At 36.8% G+C, this 23,267-nt stretch overlaps 3 protein-coding genes across 3 annotated transcripts in view; 1 reads left to right on the top strand and 2 right to left on the bottom strand.

Annotated features, from left to right (window-relative positions):
- LOC134812188 (probable endonuclease 4) overlaps nucleotides 1–23,267 on the bottom strand; it is a 48,298-nt gene that overhangs the window by 14,551 nt on the left and 10,480 nt on the right. The window contains exon 5 of the mRNA XM_063819432.1: nucleotides 11,234–11,508. Coding sequence (XP_063675502.1) covers nucleotides 11,234–11,508 — 275 coding nt within the window. The remainder of the gene's footprint in view (nucleotides 1–11,233; nucleotides 11,509–23,267) is intronic.
- On the bottom strand, nucleotides 11,932–12,903 carry LOC134812197 (serine/threonine-protein kinase pim-2-like). The gene has a single exon (XM_063819443.1). It carries the CDS (start codon nucleotides 12,823–12,825, stop codon nucleotides 11,992–11,994), a length of 834 nt encoding a protein of 277 aa, XP_063675513.1. The 5' UTR covers nucleotides 12,826–12,903; the 3' UTR covers nucleotides 11,932–11,991.
- On the top strand, nucleotides 13,532–16,467 carry LOC134812168 (metabotropic glutamate receptor 4-like). Its single transcript, XM_063819410.1, has one exon. The coding sequence runs from the start codon at nucleotides 13,559–13,561 to the stop codon at nucleotides 15,992–15,994; it is 2,436 nt and encodes an 811-aa protein (XP_063675480.1). The 5' UTR covers nucleotides 13,532–13,558; the 3' UTR covers nucleotides 15,995–16,467.

The raw sequence follows: 23,267 nt of genomic DNA, 5'->3' as shown, positions 1-23,267 counted from the left end.
CATTTTATATCCTTGAACTACACAATATAAACTAAAGAATGTTTTACCGTAGTGTAGACTTTTTGTCACAACAAGACTGTAACCTATAATAACAACTATAAACAGAACTCCTAATGTCTGCTTACAATTTTTCTTCTAGTCCTAATCTGAGCCTTGTCTCTATAAACTTAACTGAACTAGCGTTTCGGTGTGTGCAAAAGCTTCCAGGCACGCGCATTTCTTGCCCCGTTAGTTACCTGTCCTTCCAAAACCAAACTAGCAGTCAAGGACAAAAAGTCATACACCAAATGGGCATTATATTTTATGAATTGTTTTACATCTTTTTATTCTGTAAAAATGTGCTAAAATTAAATTTCTTGTTTCATTGAATTTCTTGTTTCATTGATCCGTGCCCTTTAACCAATGTTGTATCATAATTGTTAGATTGACCTAATCTACTATATTTCAGACCAAGGAATGATAGTTAGACAACTGCAGTTAACTAAGTCACACAAGATGTGACATTTGAACCATTATAGTGCCTAACAACAATAGATTTTCTATCTGAGCAGTGCATATGGGAGTATGGGTTACGTGGCTATAATGTTCAGAACTTCTGAACGTGCTAGGTTAATATATGTCAAAATTAAGCCACTATCGTCGAAAATGCTATTATTTTTGTTTACCAATATCCTCAAACTCAAATGAACGTGTCCATATACATTGTTTGTAGTATATTATTTGTAATTGTAGCGAGTTATCGGATGTTTTATCTTTGAGCGAGGCTATCTTTATAGGAGTAGTCAAGAAGCTTGAGTTTTGGCGCTATGACGTGCTCCAGATTTTAGAAGATCTAAATATAAAATCTTTTAATATACCGTAATGGGAATTGAGCAGTGAGATTGGTTTCCTTTCTACATGATAACTCATATTGCTGGTGCAGTGATGTTAGGCGTCTGAGTTTGGGTATTTTAAGGAGCACTCTCTTTGGGAGACCACTGTCCAATTATCATTTCAAATGATATTATGTTAAAACAAGCTGCGGGGAAGGTTTTGATAGTCAGTTTTAATAAATTGCGACTACATAAAATCACTTAGACAAGAACAACCATAAATGAGGAATGACAACAAATAATTTGAGTGTTCACTAACATTTACGGGTAAACCGCCCCTAAAATGTCAGCCACCCCTAAAATGCCACTCTTGATTGATTGGATCCCAGCTTCTTAAAAAGTATCTTACCTAATCATTTGTAACTCCTAAACATAAAAAAATATCATTCGGACCCTGCCACATCCTGAAATTGAATCTAAATGATGCCATAAGGGCATTTTTTTTCACTTTGTACGAATTTTTTACTTTTGAAAAAAAGCGCACAATTTTATAACTCTGGGATTCATTAATATTAACTCGGTTTTGGTCTAGGATAGTGATATTTACATATTTTAGCAACTTTGTACATATGACTGGAGATATGGAAAGTTATACATTACTCAATATTACTACCCTCCCCTAAAATGTCACCTGGCCGCCCCCTAAAATGTCATTTTATCAGATTCTGGCTTTGAGACTACAAGCACCATAAAATGGAGGTACCAGCCTATTAAACATCATATTTAGCATCTAATGGTAATATTGGAAAGCTTTGGCAGCTCAAGGAATTAGTTTTATATTATTAATCGCAATAAACATCCCCTAAAATGTCTAATTATCCCCCCTAAAATGTCATTTTAACCTGATCAAAAGATCAAATTACTCAGGCTTTTCCTAAGATGCAATGCATTGCTACATACAAGAACAGCTCCTTCCAGCCAAATTTATCTCAATCTGGCCTAGAAAATGCCAATAAGTCAATAAAAGTTCAATTTAAAATAAATTTTAAAAATCTTCACACAACATAATTTTTCCGACAGTCTGTGTTCTTGGAAACTAAATCTTCTTATATCACTGATAGACCCACAGCATAGTTGTTACAACTGCATTGATGACAAACCAGGCTTTATTTATTATTTATCAAAATAAATTTAAAACAATGACGATATTTTGGTAAATTTCTAGCTTTCTGCCAGAAAATAAATTTTCGGTTCCTATAGGGGTTTAATTAGGTATAAACTACAGTACAGCTATACTTACACCCACATTCACATGCATGCAAGCTCACCTGGTCCAATGAGCGGGAAACGGAGAGGAAGGTCTGGTGACAGACGGAGGAGGAACAAGAGCTATTATCGCACACCATGCGAACAAACAACAAATTTGACATTTTAGGGGAGAAAAAAATGACATTTTAGGGGGCATATCATAGGTTTACCATAAACTAGTAGTTTTTGACATCCAATTTTGCTAAAAGCAGTCAAATCTAGTCTATAGAGAAGGTCAGATCGATTACTGGGTTGGCTTAGTTAACTACAGGTCACTAAAATTGCCAAAATGCAGGATGATGTTAAAAATCCCAAAAAATGCAATTAAAACATGCAATTTGCACTAGGTTAAAATCACATTGAATCCATTTCCTTTGTGTCAATTGTTAGTTTATAACTAGATAATCTAACTACAGGTGTAAATTTTGTTGACTGAGTTACTGTTTTGCCGTAAGTTCTGGGTATTCAAAAAAAAGTCCCCAAAAAGTCACAAAAAGTAAATTGACTAAATTCCACCATTTTTTTTCAACAGAGAGAGAAATTCTGGTCAACACCTCTCAGAAATAGGTTATATTTGTCCCAGAAGTGGTTAAAATTAATAATTGAGCAACATTCTGAATGCTACACAACCTGTTTTAGCTGACATTTTAGGGGTGGTGCATGTGACATTTTAGGGGGTAATTACGGTTTTGAGGCACTTCCTTTAGTGAGTGAATTTTTTCAAGTAGCTTAATGTTTTAATTAGACAAAACAAATAGTACTAGTGACAAAATATAAATCAGGCCTCCTGTACATTTTGTAATTATCACACATATAGAGTTGACATTTTAGGGGAGGTGTTTTAAAAGTGACTCCATTTCAACGTCAAAAAAATTGTACCTGATTTTATTTTCAAATTTCCAAATCTTCCTGGCAGGCTAGAAAAAGGTTTAAATATTATTCCTAGACACTTCAGAACCCTGTAAATTTAGCCCTAACTCGGCAATCTGGGCCCAAAAAACAGGTGACATTTTAGGGGCGGTTTACCCGTAATGGGAATTGAGCAGTGAGATTGGTTTCCTTTCTACATGATAACTCATATTGCTGGTGCAGTGATGTTAGGCGTCTGAGTTTGGGTATTTTAAGGAGCACTCTCTTTGGGAGACCACTGTCCAATTATGATTTCAAATGATATTATGTTAAAACAAGCTGCGGGGAAGGTTTTGATAGTCAGTTTTAATAAATTGCGACTACATAAAATCACTTAGACAAGAACAACCATAAATGAGGAATGACAACAAATAATTTGAGTGTTCACTAACATTTACATTATTTACATTGCTGTCAATCGATATTATTACGTAAGCCACCTAATTTTACATACCAGCAAATTCATGGAAAAAACGACACTTCAAACCTCAAAAATATGATTAACAATCGAAACCCGAAACAGCTGCTTATAATGAAGTTGCACTGCTGAAAGATGTATGAAACAGTGATAGTGAAAAATCGTGATTGATAGAAGCTGGAGTAGAGTTGAATGGTGAAGGTGCTCTAAGTGTACGTATATGTACCTTGTTTTTGATGAAGCTTTAGTGGGACACGAATGGATGGAGACATCCTGATCCGGTAGATTTCCACAAAATGGTCAACCCAACAAAAACTCGGCAGTAAACCTGAAATTGTTAACGAAAGCACTAATTGACCATTGGCGATGAACTTTAAGTTTTAATCACTCGAAATTAACATGCTATACCTTTGATCATGAATCACAGACTTTTAATCGAGTAAATAGTGTAGTCAAATATGAAGTATAGAATAACTGAATAAGGTGTTATTAAGGCTAGACGTTAACTGAGCTTGAAGCAAACTACTGAGGATATAGAACCAGCGCAGCACTCCTGACAGCAAAACCAATTTTGCAATTTATCCAATGCGAAAATACGCATTAACAGTTAAATGAAAAAAGTTTGGGCGAGCGATTTAGTGAGCGCGAATCGGGATACTGGAAGTCAAAATCCCGAATAAAATTGCAAAATCATATTGTCCCAATCTCTGTCCCATTTTCAGTTTTTGAAGATTAAATTTGCAGAACCGAAATTTTAAAGTTTTTACTGAATTTCTCACCTGTAACCAATTATTAAGTCAACTATAGGTGGCATATGACACAATTGAGGTGCTTGAAGTTTGATTTCGGTCGGAGGAAGCCCACAGCAGAAAGCTTAACAAAACGAAAAGTTTTATTTTCAAAAGTCTGTCCCATTTTCAAATATAAAATTTTCTGAACACAAATTTGACAGATTAGATGAAATTTTTGCCCAGAAACCAATTAGTCAGTTAATTGATGATGGTATGAAACCAAATCGGGATACTGGAAGTCAAAATCCCGAATAAAATTGTAAAATCATATTGTCCCAATCTCTGTCCCATTTTCAGTTTTTGAAGATTAAATTTGCAGAACCGAAATTTTACAGTTTTTACTGAATTTCTCACCCGTAACCAATTAGTAAGTCAACTATAGGTGGCATATGACACGATTGAGGTGCTTGAAGTTTGATTTCGGTCGGAGGAAGCCCACAGCAGAAAGCTTAACAAAACGAAAAGTTTTATTTTCAAAAGTCTGTCCCATTTTCAAATATGAAATTTTCTGAACACAAATTTGACAGATCTAGATTAGATGAAATTTTTGCCCAGAAACCAATTAGTCAGTTAATTGATGATGGTATGAAACCAAATCGGGATACTGGAAGTCAAAATCCCGAATAAAATTGCAAAATCATATTGTCCCAATCTCTGTCCCATTTTCAGTTTTTGAAGATTAAATTTGCAGAACCGAAATTTTACAGTTTTTACTGAATTTCTCACCCGTAACCAATTAGTAAGTCAACTATAGGTGGCATATGACACGATTGAGGTGCTTGAAGTTTGATTTCGGTCGGAGGAAGCCCACAGCAGAAAGCTTAACAAAACGAAAAGTTTTATTTTCAAAAGTCTGTCCCATTTTCAAATATAAAATTTTCTGAACACAAATTTGACAGATTAGATGAAATTTTTGCCCAGAAACCAATTAGTCAGTTAATTGATGATGGTATGAAACCAAATCGAGATACTGGAAGTCAAAATCCCGAATAAAATTGTAAAATCATATTGTCCCAATCTCTGTCCCATTTTCAGTTTTTGAAGATTAAATTTGCAGAACCGAAATTTTACAGTTTTTACTGAATTTCTCACCCGTAACCAATTAGTAAGTCAACTATAGGTGGCATATGACACGATTGAGGTGCTTGAAGTTTGATTTCGGTCGGAGGAAGCCCACAGCAGAAAGCTTAACAAAACGAAAAGTTTTATTTTCAAAAGTCTGTCCCATTTTCAAATATGAAATTTTCTGAACACAAATTTGACAGATCTAGATTAGATGAAATTTTTGCCCAGAAACCAATTAGTCAGTTAATTGATGATGGTATGAAACCAAATCGGGATACTGGAAGTCAAAATCCCGAATAAAATTGCAAAATCATATTGTCCCAATCTCTGTCCCATTTTCAGTTTTTGAAGATTAAATTTGCAGAACCGAAATTTTACAGTTTTTACTGAATTTCTCACCCGTAACCAATTAGTAAGTCAACTATAGGTGGCATATGACACGATTTGTTTGGACGGGACATACACAAAGATGTTGCGTATGGTGCTGGGTATCTCATGGAAGGACAAGGTCAGCAATATAACTTTGTATGGTAGCCTCCCAAGGCTGTCAAACAAGTTACGAAGCAGGAGATTAAAAATGGCGGGACACTGCATCCGACATCCTGAGCTACTTGCCAGTGATTTAGTCTTATGGGAACCTACGCACGGTAGAGCACAGCAAGGCCGACCAAGACAAAGCTACTTGTCTATGTTACTGAAGGAAGTTGGGACAAACTCTAAAGAGGAACTGCGAACCCTGATGCGGGACAGGGATATATGGAGGGGGTTTTCTGGCGTAGATCGGACTTAGCTCCGACATAGTAGTAGTAGTAGTAGTATGACACGATTGAGGTGCTTGAAGTTTGATTTCGGTCGGAGGAAGCCCACAGCAGAAAGCTTAACAAAACGAAAAGTTTTATTTTCAAAAGTCTGTCCCATTTTCAAATATAAAATTTTCTGAACACAAATTTGACAGATTAGATGAAATTTTTGCCCAGAAACCAATTAGTCAGTTAATTGATGATGGTATGAAACCAAATCGAGATACTGGAAGTCAAAATCCCGAATAAAATTGTAAAATCATATTGTCCCAATCTCTGTCCCATTTTCAGTTTTTGAAGATTAAATTTGCAGAACCGAAATTTTACAGTTTTTACTGAATTTCTCACCCGTAACCAATTAGTAAGTCAACTATAGGTGGCATATGACACGATTGAGGTGCTTGAAGTTTGATTTCGGTCGGAGGAAGCCCACAGCAGAAAGCTTAACAAAACGAAAAGTTTTATTTTCAAAAGTCTGTCCCATTTTCAAATATGAAAGTTTCTGAACACAAATTTGACAGATCTAGATTAGATGAAATTTTTGCCCAGAAACCAATTAGTCAGTTAATTGATGATGGTATGAAACCAAATCGGGATACTGGAAGTCAAAATCCCGAATAAAATTGCAAAATCATATTGTCCCAATCTCTGTCCCATTTTCAGTTTTTGAAGATTAAATTTGCAGAACCGAAATTTTAAAGTTTTTACTGAATTTCTCACCCGTAACCAATTAGTAAGTCAACTATAGGTGGCATATGACACGATTGAGGTGCTTGAAGTTTGATTTCGGTCGGAGGAAGCCCACAGCAGAAAGCTTAACAAAACGAAAAGTTTTATTTTCAAAAGTCTGTCCCATTTTCAAATATAAAATTTTCTGAACACAAATTTGACAGATTATATGAAATTTTTGCCCAGAAACTAATTAGTCAGTTAATTGATGATGGTATGAAACCAAATCGGGGTATTGGAAGTCAAAATCCCGAATAAAATTGTAAAATCATATTGTCCCAATCTCTGTCCCATTTTCAGTTTTTGAAGATGAAATTTGCAGGACCGAAATTTTACAGTTTTGGCTGAATTTCTCACCCGTAACCAATTAGTAGTCAACTATAGGTGGCATATGACACGATTGAGGTGCTGGAAATTTGATTTCGGTCGGAGAAAGCCCACAGCAGAAAGCTTAACAAAACGAAAAGTGTTATTTTCAAAAGTCTGTTTCATTTTCAAATATGAAATTTTCTGAACACCAATTTGACAGATTAGATGAAATTTTTGCCCAGAAACCAATTAGTCAGTTAATTGATGATGGTATGAAACCAAATCGGGATACTGGAAGTCAAAATCCCGAATAAAATTGTAAAATCATATTGTCCCAATCTCTGTCCCATTTTCAGTTTTTGAAGATGAAATTTCCAGGACCGAAATTTTACAGTTTTGACTGAATTTCTCACCCGCAACCAGTTAGTAAGTCAACTATAGGTGGCATATGACACGATTGAAGTGCTGGAAGTTTGATTTCGATCGGAAGTAGCCCATAACAGAAAGCTTAACAAAACGAAAAGTTGTATTTTCTAAAGTCTGTCCCATCACTGAACTAGAATTTAACAGAATATTAATGACAATCTTGTTAATTGGTGACATACCAATTTCAGCAATACTCATACAATGAACAGTTCATTGTATGACACTAATAAACAAAATTTAGATCTGACAAGATTTCAGTCACATGACCTCACATGAGTCATGACAAGAAATTTTAAGTCTTTAGAGGCTGTTCATGTGAATGATAATGTGATCACGTGATTAAGAATCCGGTCACGTGATTACCCGGTACTTGTTAGCCAGTTTTCTCAGACTCCGACCCTTCACCTTAGTGTCTGAAACCCGGCCTAGTCTAATCAACACACTGACAGATTATATTATAATCAACACGGATTCCGTTAAATCTGTGAAATTTTGGTTTAGGTAATAATAATATCATATTTGAAAATAGGACCGAAACGAGAGAATATGATTTTCCATTTTGAAATGCTTTCTCTCTTCTAGTATCTCAATTGTGTCTTTTGCCTGATCCATAATTATCTAACTAATTCTTAACTGAAGAAATTCCGTTAAAACTGCAAAGTTTCGGTGAAGTTACTACTACTACTAATCACAGTGCTGGCAAGCACGACCGTTGCATTTATTGTGGGTATACTATGTACCCCATTTACTATTATACCCCCTTTACTAATACTATTATACCCCCTTTGGTACACGTTACAAGCCTCTTTCGTGCAGGCGAAGCGTGCACTCCGGCCGGAGGCGGCGGCCGAAGGCCGCCGCCTCCGGCAGGAGTTTTTCAGGCATTAAGACTCATCGGAAGTCGTTCAGCAGATTTATTTTTAGTTCAAAACATTCTAATTTGATGTCAAAGATGACAGGAATAAAAAATAGTTATGTTGAGATTTTTAAGAAATTTGCATAAAATACTCGCCAGCACTGTTATACGAAATTCGGTAAAAAACCCAAAATCGCCATATTCAGATGCTTTAAAAACCATGTTAAAATTGAGTTAGAGATCTGAAATTTTTCAGGGCGTCTAGACGTTGACCAAATCGACTGCAAAAAAAGTTCCAGGTTTCAGGAACATCGGGAAGTGGGTTTTCTAGAACCCCTGTTTTACGATAGATTGTCGTGATATATACATACATACATATATATTCAGGGATAGACGCTTTGCCAGTCAATTGTAGCCTGTATTTAATTGTCCATAGATTCTAAAGTATAAAAGATACAGCCATTTCCGACCACAGGTCTTGAAAATAATTGTTTACACTTTAGTTTACATTTATAAACAAATTATTTGACGTCATGAACACCCCTTGATGACGTCATCAAGTTAACCGTTTTTAAAACTTGATTTTTGACAAAGTAATAACTTTTTAAAATGATTTTACACCATTAAAAAGTAATTGTATTCAAAATCTGAGGAAATTTTCATCTTAGATAATTGTTCAAGCATTCTGAAAATCTACCGGAAAGTTTTTCTAGCTTGCTCCTTCATAAAGATATTCGTCATTGAAGTTTGTGCTTTTTTGAAGAATTATTTTATAAAAACGTCAATTTTGCGATTTAGTATTCTCTGGTGTTGGGCCATGCCTTGGGTTGTGGAGCTCAGTTCTGCTTCCTATAGGTATAAATTGTGCATTAGGCTAGTTTTAAAGTTAAAAATCGAAAAGTTGCACACGTGGGGACACGCCCAAATTGATAGAAAATTACTAAAATCACTGTAAATTGCTGTTTTCGTCATTTTCTGTCAACTTTAGAGTCCCGTTGTGATTACAATTCTTCTTGAAATACTTTGAAACTTTGCATGCTTATCAAGTTATATATAAAACAATTACATGCTAAAATTTACGGCGATTCAATATTCAATGCGCACGCAACGTCCGCTCAAAGTTTGCACGTGCGAAAGGTGAGAATTTGCTCATTCGTGATTTCCAACAAATTCTGCTTTGCCACGACAGTTTAATGTCATTATATATGAATTTAATGCCAACTTGAATGAGTATTAAGTGGCATATTCAGTCAGTGATCGACCGATATGCTTCCCTAAACACAAGGAAATGTTTTCAAAGGAAAAATTTCGAAATCGTTGAAACTTCCTCCTATTTAATGAAGATATCAGTGTATATTTCAACTTTATAAAGTACCCTGATATTATAATCAAAAAGAGATGATATTTGACCAAAACCCATAATCATGGGTAGAGTGGACCGCTGCCAGTGTCTCTCTTTCCCAAACAAAAGGAAATGATATTAATTTGATTGACCGTGCTCAAATGCAAAATGATACCGAGAATGAAATCGGTCGCTCGCTTTTCCCATTCATTTACAATTGTAATAGATTAAGAAGAACTATCCAAAGGCAGCTGTACTCGGCAATAAAGATTCAATAAACTTCAGCTTATTCAATAAGTAATACTAATAACTACCACCCTTACCCCGAAATACTAGGTATCGACCCGAACGCAACCCAAAGAGATTTTTACAGCATCTGATTGATGTAATCAATCGAAACTTATTACAATTCGTAAGCCGTGAATGAATGGGAAAAGCGAGCGACCGATTTCATTCTCGGTATCATTTTGCATTTGAGCACGGTCAATCAAATTAATATCATTTCCTTTTGTTTGGGAAAGAGAGACACTGGCAGCGGTCCACTCTACCCATGATTATGGGTTTTGGTCAAATATCTATATTGTAAATTTTCATTATTCTTAGATTTTGACACCTCCTGATCGAACAGTAATTCATTAATCCAATTTCAGCTTTGATAAGACTAAGAGAGAAATACTTATAAGTCATGATGAATATCACAAAGCTCAATTCAAAAATAAATGTATATAAAACTGAAAATCGACAAATAAATTAGCAAAATTTAAAATCAAGGATATCTGTCTAACACTTGGCTTAAGGTTTTAAAGCTTACGTAAATATATATGTCTTCATCGGTCGATTCAAAATTCGATTCAAAATTCGGTCTTAATTATATCCTATAATTTTAAACTCAAGTCGTTTATTCTTCTCTAACTCTAAAAAATGTATGTTCAACATTGAGTTACCGTTATAATTATAGTAGGAGAGAACCTAGAACTTGTATTGATAAAATATGTCATCTTTCAATCATCTTTTCAACTGACATTTCAATCAAAATTTCAACGATGACGATACTAATAATACATAATACGGAAACATGCATCAAACTAAAAATTATATCGCCAATGAAGACAGTTCTCCTCAACACTCAACAGCGCAAATAGTAGTCTAGGATTAAGTTCTTTCTCCGTTACAATACCAATTTTTGCAGAATGCAAGATGCTTTCTCTTAACTTATTCCTGCTAAAAAACCCGACTTAAGTGCTTAAAGTAATGATGTCAGGAAACTGGATTTGCCTCCTATTATGGTAACCGTTATCTATTTCAAGACCCACTACAATTTGATAAAATCGAAATTGCAACCAAAACTTAGCATACCCGTTATTTTAATTTAAACAAAAATATAAACACCTAATATCAATACTGAAAGTCAACTTTTAAGTTCACATCATCAAAATAAATAAATAACCAATCCTCGCGCTTCACTCACCACTGAACAATTCCCTGAGAATAACAAGTTCCTCAGCCCATTTGTCCTCATCAGGTGTCTCCAAAACCATCGGAATGTTCGGGAACCTCTTGACCAGATATTTAAAGACAGGTAACTTGATGCAGCCCTCGCCTAACACCTCGTGCCGGTCTAAGTGGTCATCACAGTGTCCCTTCTTGTCATTTAGATGGAACGCTTTGAGGTATTCCAACCCCACAACTTCTTCCAGTTCTGAAAATGTAGCTTCTATTCCTTTCAGCGTAGATAGATCGTATCTGAAACAGGATCGTGGGTTAACGAGGAGTGTGTATTATAATGGGCTTGTTTTTGAGTGGAGGGCAATTAACAAATTTACTATGCCTATATTGACTCCGATAAAACGTCGAGGGGCCGATTTACTCAGAGACCTACGTTTTTGCCTAACCTTTTTTGTCTATGGCAGTATAATCCTAAGAGATCACATTTATTTGTGTATGCATGATGGAATGTTTGGGACTTGGTTGATAATATTTTATTTGCTGCAAGCACCGTAATTGTAATACTTCGTAAATAATTTTAGTACTAATCGCAAGAAAATGTAATCTGCATTGTAACCGATTGATTGTGAAAGTAATGATATTACAAATTGTAAAAATGTATAAAATGCTCTAAAATGGTGATAATGACACAGAAATACTTAAAATAAACTCAACTTGTTCACTCCGAAAATGAAGCATGTAGTTCATTAAAGTTTCCATATTTGAATGATTTAAAAAAATCTAATTTTTAAACCAGGAATGTCTAGCGAGAGAATTGAAGTTAATCCTGTGATTAACATTGTAATTCAAACACTGGTCAACAAAGTCTCTAGCTCTGGAATCTTCAGTAAAGTCCCACTCAACAACCTTCCCTCCAACAATATCCTCCTTCTTCAGATAAGGAGGGTTCATTTTCAGGAGGGTGTAAGCCAGACATCCGATACTCCAAACTGCAGCAGGTTGTACTTGATAGCACCCCTTGATGTAGTATTCTGGAGGAACATACCCCTCAGTACCTTGGAATGTGGCGTACAATGTACACTTGTCCGTGATGGCTGAAGCTGATCCAAAGTCTATGAGTTTGATGTGTCCTGTTCTAGGGTTGTATAGAATGTTCTCGTCCTTTATGTCTCTATGATCCACACCGACTGAGTGAAGGTATGTGCTCACTTGAATGACTTGTCTGATAATAACTCGTGTAACTGCTGAATTCATAGGACCAGATTTCATCAGCACTTTAAACAAGTCCAGGTATTCAGGATCGTACTCCATCACGGACATCCAGAAGTCTTGTTCCAGGAACAGGTCACACAGCTGCACGATAGAGGGATGGTCAGCTTTCTCCCAGAGGAGGATCTCGTCAGGCATGTCCATTTGTCTGCGGGGGCACCAGGACTTCCGGCTGTATTTCCTGTCGTGAACTATCTTGACAGCGTGCAGTGCTCCAGTTGTGTTATTCTCGCAAATAAACACAGTTCCGTACCCTCCTTGTCCCAGTTTGTCGAGCAGTGTGTAGGCACCAAAGAAGGAATCAGGAGCTGGCTCATCAGACTTTTTTCTCAAGAAACCGAACATTTTGTTGAATTGTTGAATGTAGTTGTAACTAGTAGATGTGGAAATGTAGATAACTTGTAATGGGTCCGTGAGGATTATATACCATTGTAAGTGGTTTGATTAGGCAAGGCCGGGTTTCAGACACTAGGACTGGAGTCTACGTCTGGAAAATTGTCTGACAAGGATTGGGTAATCACGTGATCGGATTCTTAATCACGTGATCAGTGTCATGATCACTTGATCACTCGATCAGTTCTTGATCACGTGATCAATTACGTGAACTGCCTCTTAAGCCTAATGATTTCAGGTCACGTGACTGAAATCTTGTCAGCTGTTATATGTATTTTAGATCATGTTAATTAGTGGCATACAATGGTATATTCTGTTAAAGTCTAGATCAGGTGAGTGCAGTTCACAGGAGCATTTAAGCATTATGAGATAAAGTGGGGATGTGGCAGTACCACTACCTCGTCTAGCACCGATGTAAATGTCATATGCCAGATTGAATACTAATGTATCTAATTCTTTTCGTACTGTCATTAGACCATATCCTGACTTTTGTTCTGAACTTAAGCTCTGATGAGTCAGCAATTTTTCTTCCTCAGAAAAATGATTGACAAAGAAAAAAAGATCTGATGGATAATGGATTCCCTTATAAACCAATAACGTAACCATTGTTCAATGTTCAAGTTGGCATTTTACTAATCTGCACAACAATCCTCCTTAGTGAGTTCTCAGATATTGAGATTGTGTTATGTTTGCAATATCCCTCTTCTTAGCCCTCACGTCACCAGGAATTATAGCTGGTGTAGGCGGGGGAGTTTGTCGTGTCCGGCATCTTGACACTCCCGTCGCAGCAAGAGACGGAGACTACATCATCGGAGGAATGTTCCAGATAGGTCGTCTCGAGTACACAAGTGGTTATAATGGCACTCTAGTTCAGCATTGCTCTCACAAGGGGATGAAAGAGTATAACATCCAAAAGGCCATCGTGCTCAGAATGGTGATTGACAAAGAAAATGAAAGATTTAAGAGAGATTTCAACAAGACCTTGGGATACGAGATGTATGATAGCTGCATGAGTTCAGCTGTAACAGCGAGAGCCTCCACTGCACTTGCTCGCAACAAAAAGTTGGTGGGAGTTTCTGGGGTTGACATGAACTCGTATATCAAAAGATCTGCTGCTATCACGACGTCATTCAATACTCCCACATTCGTCTACATGGTCAATGATGGTGAGTTGATGTCTCAAAGCCAATATCCAAATCTATTTTCCATGATCGACACAGAAATAAACGAAGCTGAAATAACCATACGATTCCTTGAAAAGATGGGTTATAAGCACATGGATATATGGTACCATAAATTTTCGAAAGATATGGCCGAGCACATATACAACAGCTACGTCAAGAAAGTAGGATGTGGACGAGTAGCTGATGTCACATACCAATCTCACATACCTAGGATAAAAGAAACCTACAATAAAACAGGTGGAACTCCTTCACGGGTTCAACTCATTCTACAAAATTCAGGATCAACAACCAGAGCGATGCTAGAGGAGATGGTCGGTAATCTAGGATTCCGAGATAAGATCTACATACTCGGATTATCAAACGGACGATACAGTAACCTGGACGACTATGCAAAAATCCTAAATACCTCTGGACACAACACCCTCATACTTCCACTACCAGATCTCCTCAATGTTAAACTGGATCAAACATTAAAAGATTTAAACAAAGACTGGAGACAGGTTAAGAAGAGAGACTACATCGACGACATCTATCAGAATGTACAAAGTTACAGATGTCCAAAAGATCGAGATGAGCCAAAGATGTGCAAACTGACCAGCTGGATTCCTTACATGGTCGGAGGAGTTAAGCTGGTTTTAGAATCTCTCCACGCCATTCTTACAAATGTGGGAGTACCTGTATTACCTACCGGCACTCAATGTTTAATGGACTACAAAAATAAGCTGTTCAACGAAATTGTGAATGAGAATCGAACGTTGAATGTTACTCTGGAAGAGAATGTAACAATACCCATCAAGATGTTCAACAAGACAATCAATACTGGCTACGGGATTGGGGTCTACAAAACTGAGACACAAACTTTCAGGACTCTAGGAAGGGCATTCGTTGACCGAATAGAAGTAACCAACAAAAGTCTTCTGGAAAGCATATCAGGCTACAACAAAACGTGTTCACATACCTGCCAGCCAGGCACCCATAGACTTTTTGACGAGAATATTCAATACCTGCCCTGCTGTTGGACCTGTGAACCTTGCAAGCTAAACCAATTTAGCTCCGAAACTGACACCGACATGTGCATATCATGTGATCACTCTATGAAATCCACTGAAAACCACACTGCTTGTGTCTTGACCCCAGAAATCTACATCCGACAAGATTCAACGTTTTTCATCGTGGGAGCCTCCTGCATACCGTTTGGTATGGCAATGGTCATAATCGTCGGTCTTATTATCTTTAGAAACAAGGACAGCCCAATTATCAAAGCTTCTGAACCAGGCTATCTCTACATGATCTTACTATGCTTGCTGATCGGATATCCTACGTCGTTCACTCCTCTTCTCAAACCCTCGAACATTACTTGCTCGGTGGAATATTACTCCTTTGCAATTTATGCTACATTGATCTCAGCCAACCTGCTCTATAAGTGCGTTAAAGTCTACGACATTTTCGCTGTCAAACAAGATTTTAAGCCACCAAAGTTAGTTTTGCTCATAAAAAGAGCAGGTCAAATCTTCTTCAACTTGCTTAGTCTGGGAATTACAGCTACCATCCTCCTTATTGATCGCTACACCGGAGATGGCCGGCCTAGCTGGGCATTTAAAAGATACCAGGAAATGCCTCACAGACCCTGGTATCTCATGTGTACCATCATCGACAACCAGATCATGATAATCTCATTGGTTGTTCCAAGTCTATCGCTCCTCATAACCATGGTCATGACCTTCAAGATGAGGAAACTTGATCACAACTTTAAAGAATCCCTCAACATCTTTTGTGCCACATTTGTGGTGATGTTGTGCTCCATCATGTTTCTTTCAAGCTACAGTTTCTCTCCACCAGAGGTTCGAGCTATCCTGCGGGCTGTAGTGATCTTCATGAATTCAACATTCTTTCTCTTCGGCATCTACATACCAAAGATCCTCAACCTCTGGCTCTAATTGACGAGGAAGAAGCAAAGATTTGTAAGCGAGAAACGAAGTTTTCAACTATGACTGGACTGGCCAATGTTAAAAAGTGTATTATCACAGAGACTGAAAGTGACCCTACCTAGCCTTAACACAAATTCAAAAAGAGAGTACAGGTGTGCGGGTATTGGACTCATAAATACGTTGTTTTAGTAGTATGTAGAGCTCAAGAAAGGGAAATTTTACGCTTTTTTACACTTAACAAAATTGTCTTCTAAAAATCTTCTTTTTTCCTATTATTTTTCAATCAGTCTTCACTTAAATTAGTACATTCCCAAAGGTAAAACATACCTTTGGTGAGAAAAGACTGTAATTTTTTACACGATTTAAGGCGTTTTTTAAGCTATTTTAGGCTATTTTCTCATTTCAAAGATGTCTGATGTTTGACTCGTACATAGTTTTGGTTGTAAAATTGTACATTCATGATTCATGAAGGTTAAACCTCAGGAATTTAGTTTTGATGGTATGAACTTAAAGAGAATGGCCTACGAATCTTAAACAAAAGGCTGACTAATCCTATAACACAATACCCTGGATAAGCTCAAAGGACTGCAACAGTGGTCCTAAATCACGTGATCCAAACTTGCAGAGCAAATCACGTGACCTTAACATAATACAGAGATGAACACAGCTCGCTAACTCAGTATTGTGTTCACACAGTTCAACTTTTGTTCAGCAAAACTGTCTATTTTACGTGATTAGGGTGGCTACTTGATATAATAATTTAGACATTTAGCTACTTAGATAACATAATCGCGAGCAGGCAGCACTCTCATTCTCACTCTACACTTCTCACTCTCCAGCTACAAGGATGGCTGCGTCTCTGTCTGCTATAAGTGGGGCCCGCTTCTTACATCCGTTAATAAGGCACATAACACTAGAGATTTATACCATAGGGTAGTAACTTATTGGTATTTACATGACAATACACCTCCAGTAATTGAGGAGATGTGCGTATATCTACCGAGGTTGTTATGTCCTCATTTATGTAGCTGTATTTTGTTTGTAGGTAAGAAACTTCTACAGTATCATTAGCTTGTTCTCAACGTCAACTCATTATCAAAATACAACTAATATTTAATACAATTATCTTTAGTACTAATTCTACAGATACAATTGCTTCTGGCCCCGTAGCTCAGCTGTTGCGGTCGAACCAAGATAATAACTGATTAGAATGACAGAGATGTGTCGACATTGATAATATGAAGATCACACTCATCACAGTGGTCGAGTTTGTCATCTTATTAAAAGTTTGGAACCACAGACACACAACCAATACCATAGCTGACCATCTAAACATTGGTCCAGCAATAATGAAACCACCTTCTCCAAACCGCACAAGTTTATAATCAAGGTCGAGTTGGTGTCAGCTCCATGTGTGTGTCAGCTAGCTAGTGTAAACAACATTGAAGATCTTCGTTGCAAGTCTTGAGTCGTTAATTAGATTGATAACACGAGATTAGATGAAATCTCTTGGTTTAGCTTATATTTTATTATTATATTTTATTATTATTACTTTATTACATCATCCAGTCAACGTTTGGTGCGTTAAGACAGCAAAATAGGTGAAAATCTAATGTTTTCATAGTTTTGTGCCGTTTGCTGGTAATTCTATGCTTACTTTATTTGAAACTGGTGTAGCAGAAAACTGTGGCTGTAGGACTAGGCCAGCTCAAAAAGATGTTGTCATATCGGTGCTGTTATGTTTGTTTCATGGTGCTGTCATGTTTGTTCGATGTCCTAGGATACATTTCATAGTAAAACCCTTTTGGCGTCACGGGAGTGCCTCTTGCTTCGTTTCTGATCATAGTAACACTCGATTAAAGTCAATAGTGTACTCAAGAATAAAAGTTTCAACACTATGATTACAGTAAATGTCTGTAATATCAGTTCTAGCGTCGTTATTTTGTAACTGTCACACGACTCTTTTCTGCTTTATAATGATTATTTGCGAGTTGCTACATATTGTGACAGTTGAAAAATCGCAAAGATGATTATAACCGTCCTCTAATACTCTCACGTTAACATTATACATAGCAACGATGTTGTTAACACAAAAGTTTAAGACTATCTCCTCACACCTACAGCAAAGTTTTTTTAAATCATAATACTTTTATTCTTGACAAGCTGCAAGTTTACTCTGAGTTTGACTCCGTACAGATAAGTTGGTCACAACATTTTCAACTTCAAGGAATCAAGGAAGGGGGTTCAGCTTTATTTTTTCGTTAAGTTTTGTTTGCCGTGACATTTCCGCACTGTTTTATTCGCCGCAATTGTTGGTAGTTTATATATATTATATATACCCTTGATTCCGGCTTCGTCTATCTTAAACGGTCCTGATTTAATATGATCAACATGACGCTGGAGAGTGAAGATATCTAATCATGCTTGCCATACGAAAGAATTCGGTCTATGTTCATAAGTTTTTGAGAAGTATGGGTTTAATCTCATTAAACTATATAAAAAATAAGTATAAAGAATAAGGAAAAGGAACGGGAATGAAGCCAATACCAGAAGTGAAACCCCACCAAAGAATAATTGATCCTTAGGTAGACCTGGTGAAATAAAGTAACTGAACTGTAAGTTTAAGAAAAGACGGAAGGAATAAAGGAGAGAGGAAATAATGTTATGTGAACATCATCAGCAGATGACTTGGCACACCGGTTTCGGGGGTTTAATACCTGTACCGGTTTAATGTGCCAAGACCCCCTAGCAATCACTCGTCAGTGATCACCTGTTCACGTTAAATGTTATGTCAAGGATGTCGCTGACATCAAGTATACTGTATTTGTACAGAATACTAGGTCGGTCTTTCAGAAGCTTTCTGAATTTACTCTTCAGGAGTCTGTCATTATAACATCTTGAAAGAAGTGTCCTATAAAGGGTGTTGGTAGAACACAGAAAAGAATCAAGGTCTGAGATAATGGAAGAGTAACGAAGGACCTGACCGTAAAAAACATTATAACCAACAGAAGAGGAAATATTACTGTTAGGAAAGGTGTACATGACCACAGGAAAGTTGAAGTCATCAAGTTTGTTGTAAAGCTTGGTGGCGACGTGTCCGGAGTTATTCATCGAGATGTTGATGTCGAGATAGTTTACGGACTTATTGTCGTCACCACTCCTCTCCATAAGCAGGTCAGGTGGATAAATGGACCTGATTAGGTTAGAGAAATGCAAATAGTTCATGGTGTTGAGGTCGTCGACATATCTGCAGTTTCTTGAGAGGAGCTTAGCGAGACCGAACTTCTTTTCTTTGATTAGGCGTGTCATGTAGTTGAATTCACACTTCCCTAGCGAAAGATCAGCGAACTGGCTACTAGAATTCCCTCCCATGGGAATGCCTTTCGTTTGTCTTAAAATCTGATCCCCAAAACAAACAAAAGTGTTAAACAGAATAAATGTAATAGCTGTTTTGAGTTTATCAGCAGAAAAACATAAGTATCCGTTATATTCCTTTTTAGAGAAAAAATTGTTGTTCTTATACAGAGAAACACAAATAAATTTATTCGTATTACTAAAGAGGAGATCTATTAGCTCGAAAAGCAGTGACTGTACAACCTGAAGGTCTAGATTGGTATACAGAGTGGTAAAGTCGTATACCTGCATATTAAAAATCTCTAGTCTAGGCAGCCTTTCCAGGAACTGTTTAGAGCTGTTAATGCTCCAGTCGCAGTTAATTCCAGTATTGTTGTAGATAGAGTTGCAGTATTTGGAAAAGTATTCTTTTAAAACTTTTAAAGCTTTGTTGACTACAACTGATATCTGCTTAGTGGTACATTTACTGGCCCCAGCTATAAATCTAGACTTATAAGGATTCTTGTGAAGTTTAGGAATCCAAAAGATTCTCGGTAGACAAAGGTTGTCCTCAGAAACACGAATATTAAAGTTATCTTTAATGAAGTTCACATGTTCCTGAATAATATCATCCTCTACAGAGTTAACCGGATGATAAGTAGAATTGCCACGACACTCTAGAGAAGTGAGATCGTAGCCAAGTTCGTTGAGAAGGGTTAAAAGATAAAACTTCTTGCAGACAAAAACATAATTATTTGAAGCTTTATCTACGGAGCAAATAATAAAAGAAGAAGAAAGACTGTCGAGATAAGATTTAACATCATCCCTTTGTAGAATGGAATTGTAGGGAGTGAAGTTATTAGGGGAGGAGGAGAGGAAGTTAAGGCGATTGGTGAAGATCCGGGAGACCTCATCTTTCCAATCCTGGAATTCCAAACATGAAAGTCCATGTTTCCTAGCCATACGGGTGGCGAAGTTGGCTGAACACTCGTTGAGGCTCTCCAAGATTTGCTCAGGAGGAACAGACACAGGTTCCCTAAATTTGGTACCGTAACTCATGATGCCTCTTAAATCCTCGTGCTCAATGAAAGCAAGGTCACCGGTGATGATGTGGCCTCGAGGCTGATAGCAATAAGGGTTACTGGAACAGGGGCAATCACCTTCCAGGATGGAGGAAATAGTAGTATTATCAAGTGATTTAAGGAATCTATTATAATTAAAAAGCTTACGCCCGACAGGAATATCGTACTTATAGTAAACTTTTAAGGGAAGGAAAGGCGTAAGGTTTGGAGGGAGAAGAGTCAAGATCCTAGAGTCACGAATGACTGATTCTATTCGGAGTTTATCAAATATTTTAGAACAATAGTGAAAAGTGATAAACTCGCTATTAACAGAGGTGATATTAGGAGAAGAAGTGCTGTCTTGGCCAGCAAAAGATTGTATAACAAGGAAAATGGCTCCAGATTTGCAGAGGGAATGAGAGCTAAGTTGTTTGAGCTCGCCTTTTTGAAGGCTACTTATATCTTTATAAAAGCTGTATTTGCTTTCAGACATTTTTCTTTTTAAACTTTCATATTTATTGTCAATCTCTCTTAAAGTGAGAGTCCTTTTGTATATTCTATCTTCATGGCTTTTGTTTTTCTTTTTTCTGCCATGTCCTCTTTTATATCTTTTTATTTTACTTTTAAAATAAATATCGTTAAAGTTGCTTTTAGAAATATTACCAGAACCTTTTATGTTGTCATTGAGACCTAGAGGGTGAGCAGTGCTCAGGAGATTAATCCAAAGAAGTTCCCTGTCAGCTAAGGCCAGACGAGGGTCTTCAGTAGAGGAAGGGTCAATAAAATCAATAATTTGAATGGAGGCGTCATGAAAATTATGACCGGGAGTATTAAAGTGGTCATGGACAAAGGAGGATTTGCCGGCTTTAACCGAAGCACGGTGTCCATTCATGCGTTCATTAAGGCGCTGTTCTGTGAGCCCAACATATTGAATACCACAAGAACAAGTGAGGAGATAGATAATAGAAGAAGATTTACAAGAAAAGGATTCAGAGTGAGTTAACATGAAAGAATTATTAGTAACGTAACTGGTGAAAATATTACTTGACCTGAATGGTTTACAGGTGAGACATCTTGACTTATTACACGGTGTTATATCAGGGGAAATAATACTGTTGGGATGAATCCAAGTGTTGGATGTGATGTTATATATTTTATTTCCTTTCTTAAGTCAAGAATTTACAGGACAAACTTAACAGCCGACTCCAACTGAAAAAGCCCTGGGAACCATCACCAACCAGATGCCTTGGGGCTGCCAAGGTTAAGCGGGCGTTAGGTGACATGAACTAATGTTCTCCCACTGTCACAGTGCAGCCAAGCAGAGTGCTGTTGTTCCAAGAACACTCTTTATAACCGGATCACACACTGCCGCTGCTTCTCGTACCGTAGCTAGGGCGGGCAGCTCACGCCCCTGTTTGGTCTAAGGAACAGAAAACATGAAGGGAAACACTCCTGAAGAACTGTGCAAAAGGGGGTAATAATATCATAAAAAGGGCCAACTAGCAAAAACTAAGGACGTAAATCATATAATAACAAGCTATTCACTGCTCACTGTTCAAATTAACATATCATATAATTTATATTATATATATATGACATGTTAGTATATACATAATATTATATCAAGTTTAGTAATACATAGTATATCCATACGTGTGTTAAATAGTGCTTTTCAGCTTTTAGCTCGATTTAAAGTCAAATTCAGAAATTTGCCTTCAAATGCTTTTTATCAGTTTCATTGAATTCAATCAGGGATTTTACAGTTATTCCATTTTATATCATATCAAACAGCAAATTTGAAATTTTTAACGGCGCTTAAAAATGATTGAGGTGAAGCATAAGTAAGCCATTAAGGTGACATCCATCGATCTCATCGGCAAACATCTTCAAAACACAACTCATACTATGGCTTAGCGTATTGGGAAGTGGGAACCTTATAATTGATCTGATCTGATCTGATTGCAAATTAGATCGACAGTTGCAAATTTAAATGCGCAAATCTAAGCTTATTATATTTATTTGAATTCCAATCATCTGATAATCTCTTCCACCCCCCACTAAGTAAACTCACTGTATCACGACATATAACAGCTTCTTTAATACAGCAAAAATATAGAAATACGATCTTGTAAACGCTATTTCACTTATACTCTGGTCACTATTTCACTTATACTCTGGTCACTATTTCACTTATACTCTGGTCACTATTTCACTTATACTCTGGTCACTATTTCACTTATACTCTGGTCACTATTTTACTTATACTCTGGTCACTATTTCACTTATACTCTAGTCACTATTTCGCTTATACTCTGGTCACTATTTCACTTATACTCTGGTCACTATTTCACTTATACTCCTAGATACTAACTGTTACAGTTGGATAAGTGAAGTTCTTACTGAGATTGATGCTAATCTTTGAATCTACTACTCATTATTCAATACTGATGGTTGATAAGAGAATCTTTACATCAAAGCGAGCTGAAATGCAAGTTACCATCCTCTAATCCTTTTAGCGTTTACATAGCAACGATGTTAAATTACTTACTTTAAAGCTTACACGTTACTTTATGTAGTTTCGGTAATGTCAAAGGTTGATTTAATTTAAATCGATGTCCGAAGTATATTTTTTAAATTTGTAATTGTTCGAGCATTTAAAGCTAAACTCGTTCATTTGTTTGCCATGCACAGACCTCGGATAACAACCGAATATAATGGATGGTTAAAGAGATAAGCATATCAGCACTCTAAGTTGTACGTTTGATAAAATCTCTAGTATACCAATTATTCGTTGTCAAGAGTTGTATAAGATATTTATAATAAAGTAATAATGCTAACAGTAAACAAGAGCGGGGAGCTCAAACGATAACATAAGCTGAAACGTTCAT

This window comes from Bolinopsis microptera, chromosome 1, assembly GCF_026151205.1.
Source record: "Bolinopsis microptera isolate Bmic1 chromosome 1, MBARI_Bmic_1.0, whole genome shotgun sequence".
In the NCBI taxonomy this organism is placed as follows: Eukaryota; Metazoa; Ctenophora; class Tentaculata; order Lobata; family Bolinopsidae; genus Bolinopsis; species Bolinopsis microptera.
Note: the sequence above shows the minus strand (reverse complement) of the source record. Positions and strands in the feature narration are given on the sequence as shown.

Excerpts from the sequence above, each read along its gene's own strand:
- LOC134812168 (XM_063819410.1), top strand. The coding sequence starts at position 13,559 with ATGTTTGCAATATCCCTCTTCTTAGCCCTCACGTCACCAGGAATTATA.
- LOC134812197 (XM_063819443.1), bottom strand. The coding sequence starts at position 12,825 with ATGTTCGGTTTCTTGAGAAAAAAGTCTGATGAGCCAGCTCCTGATTCC.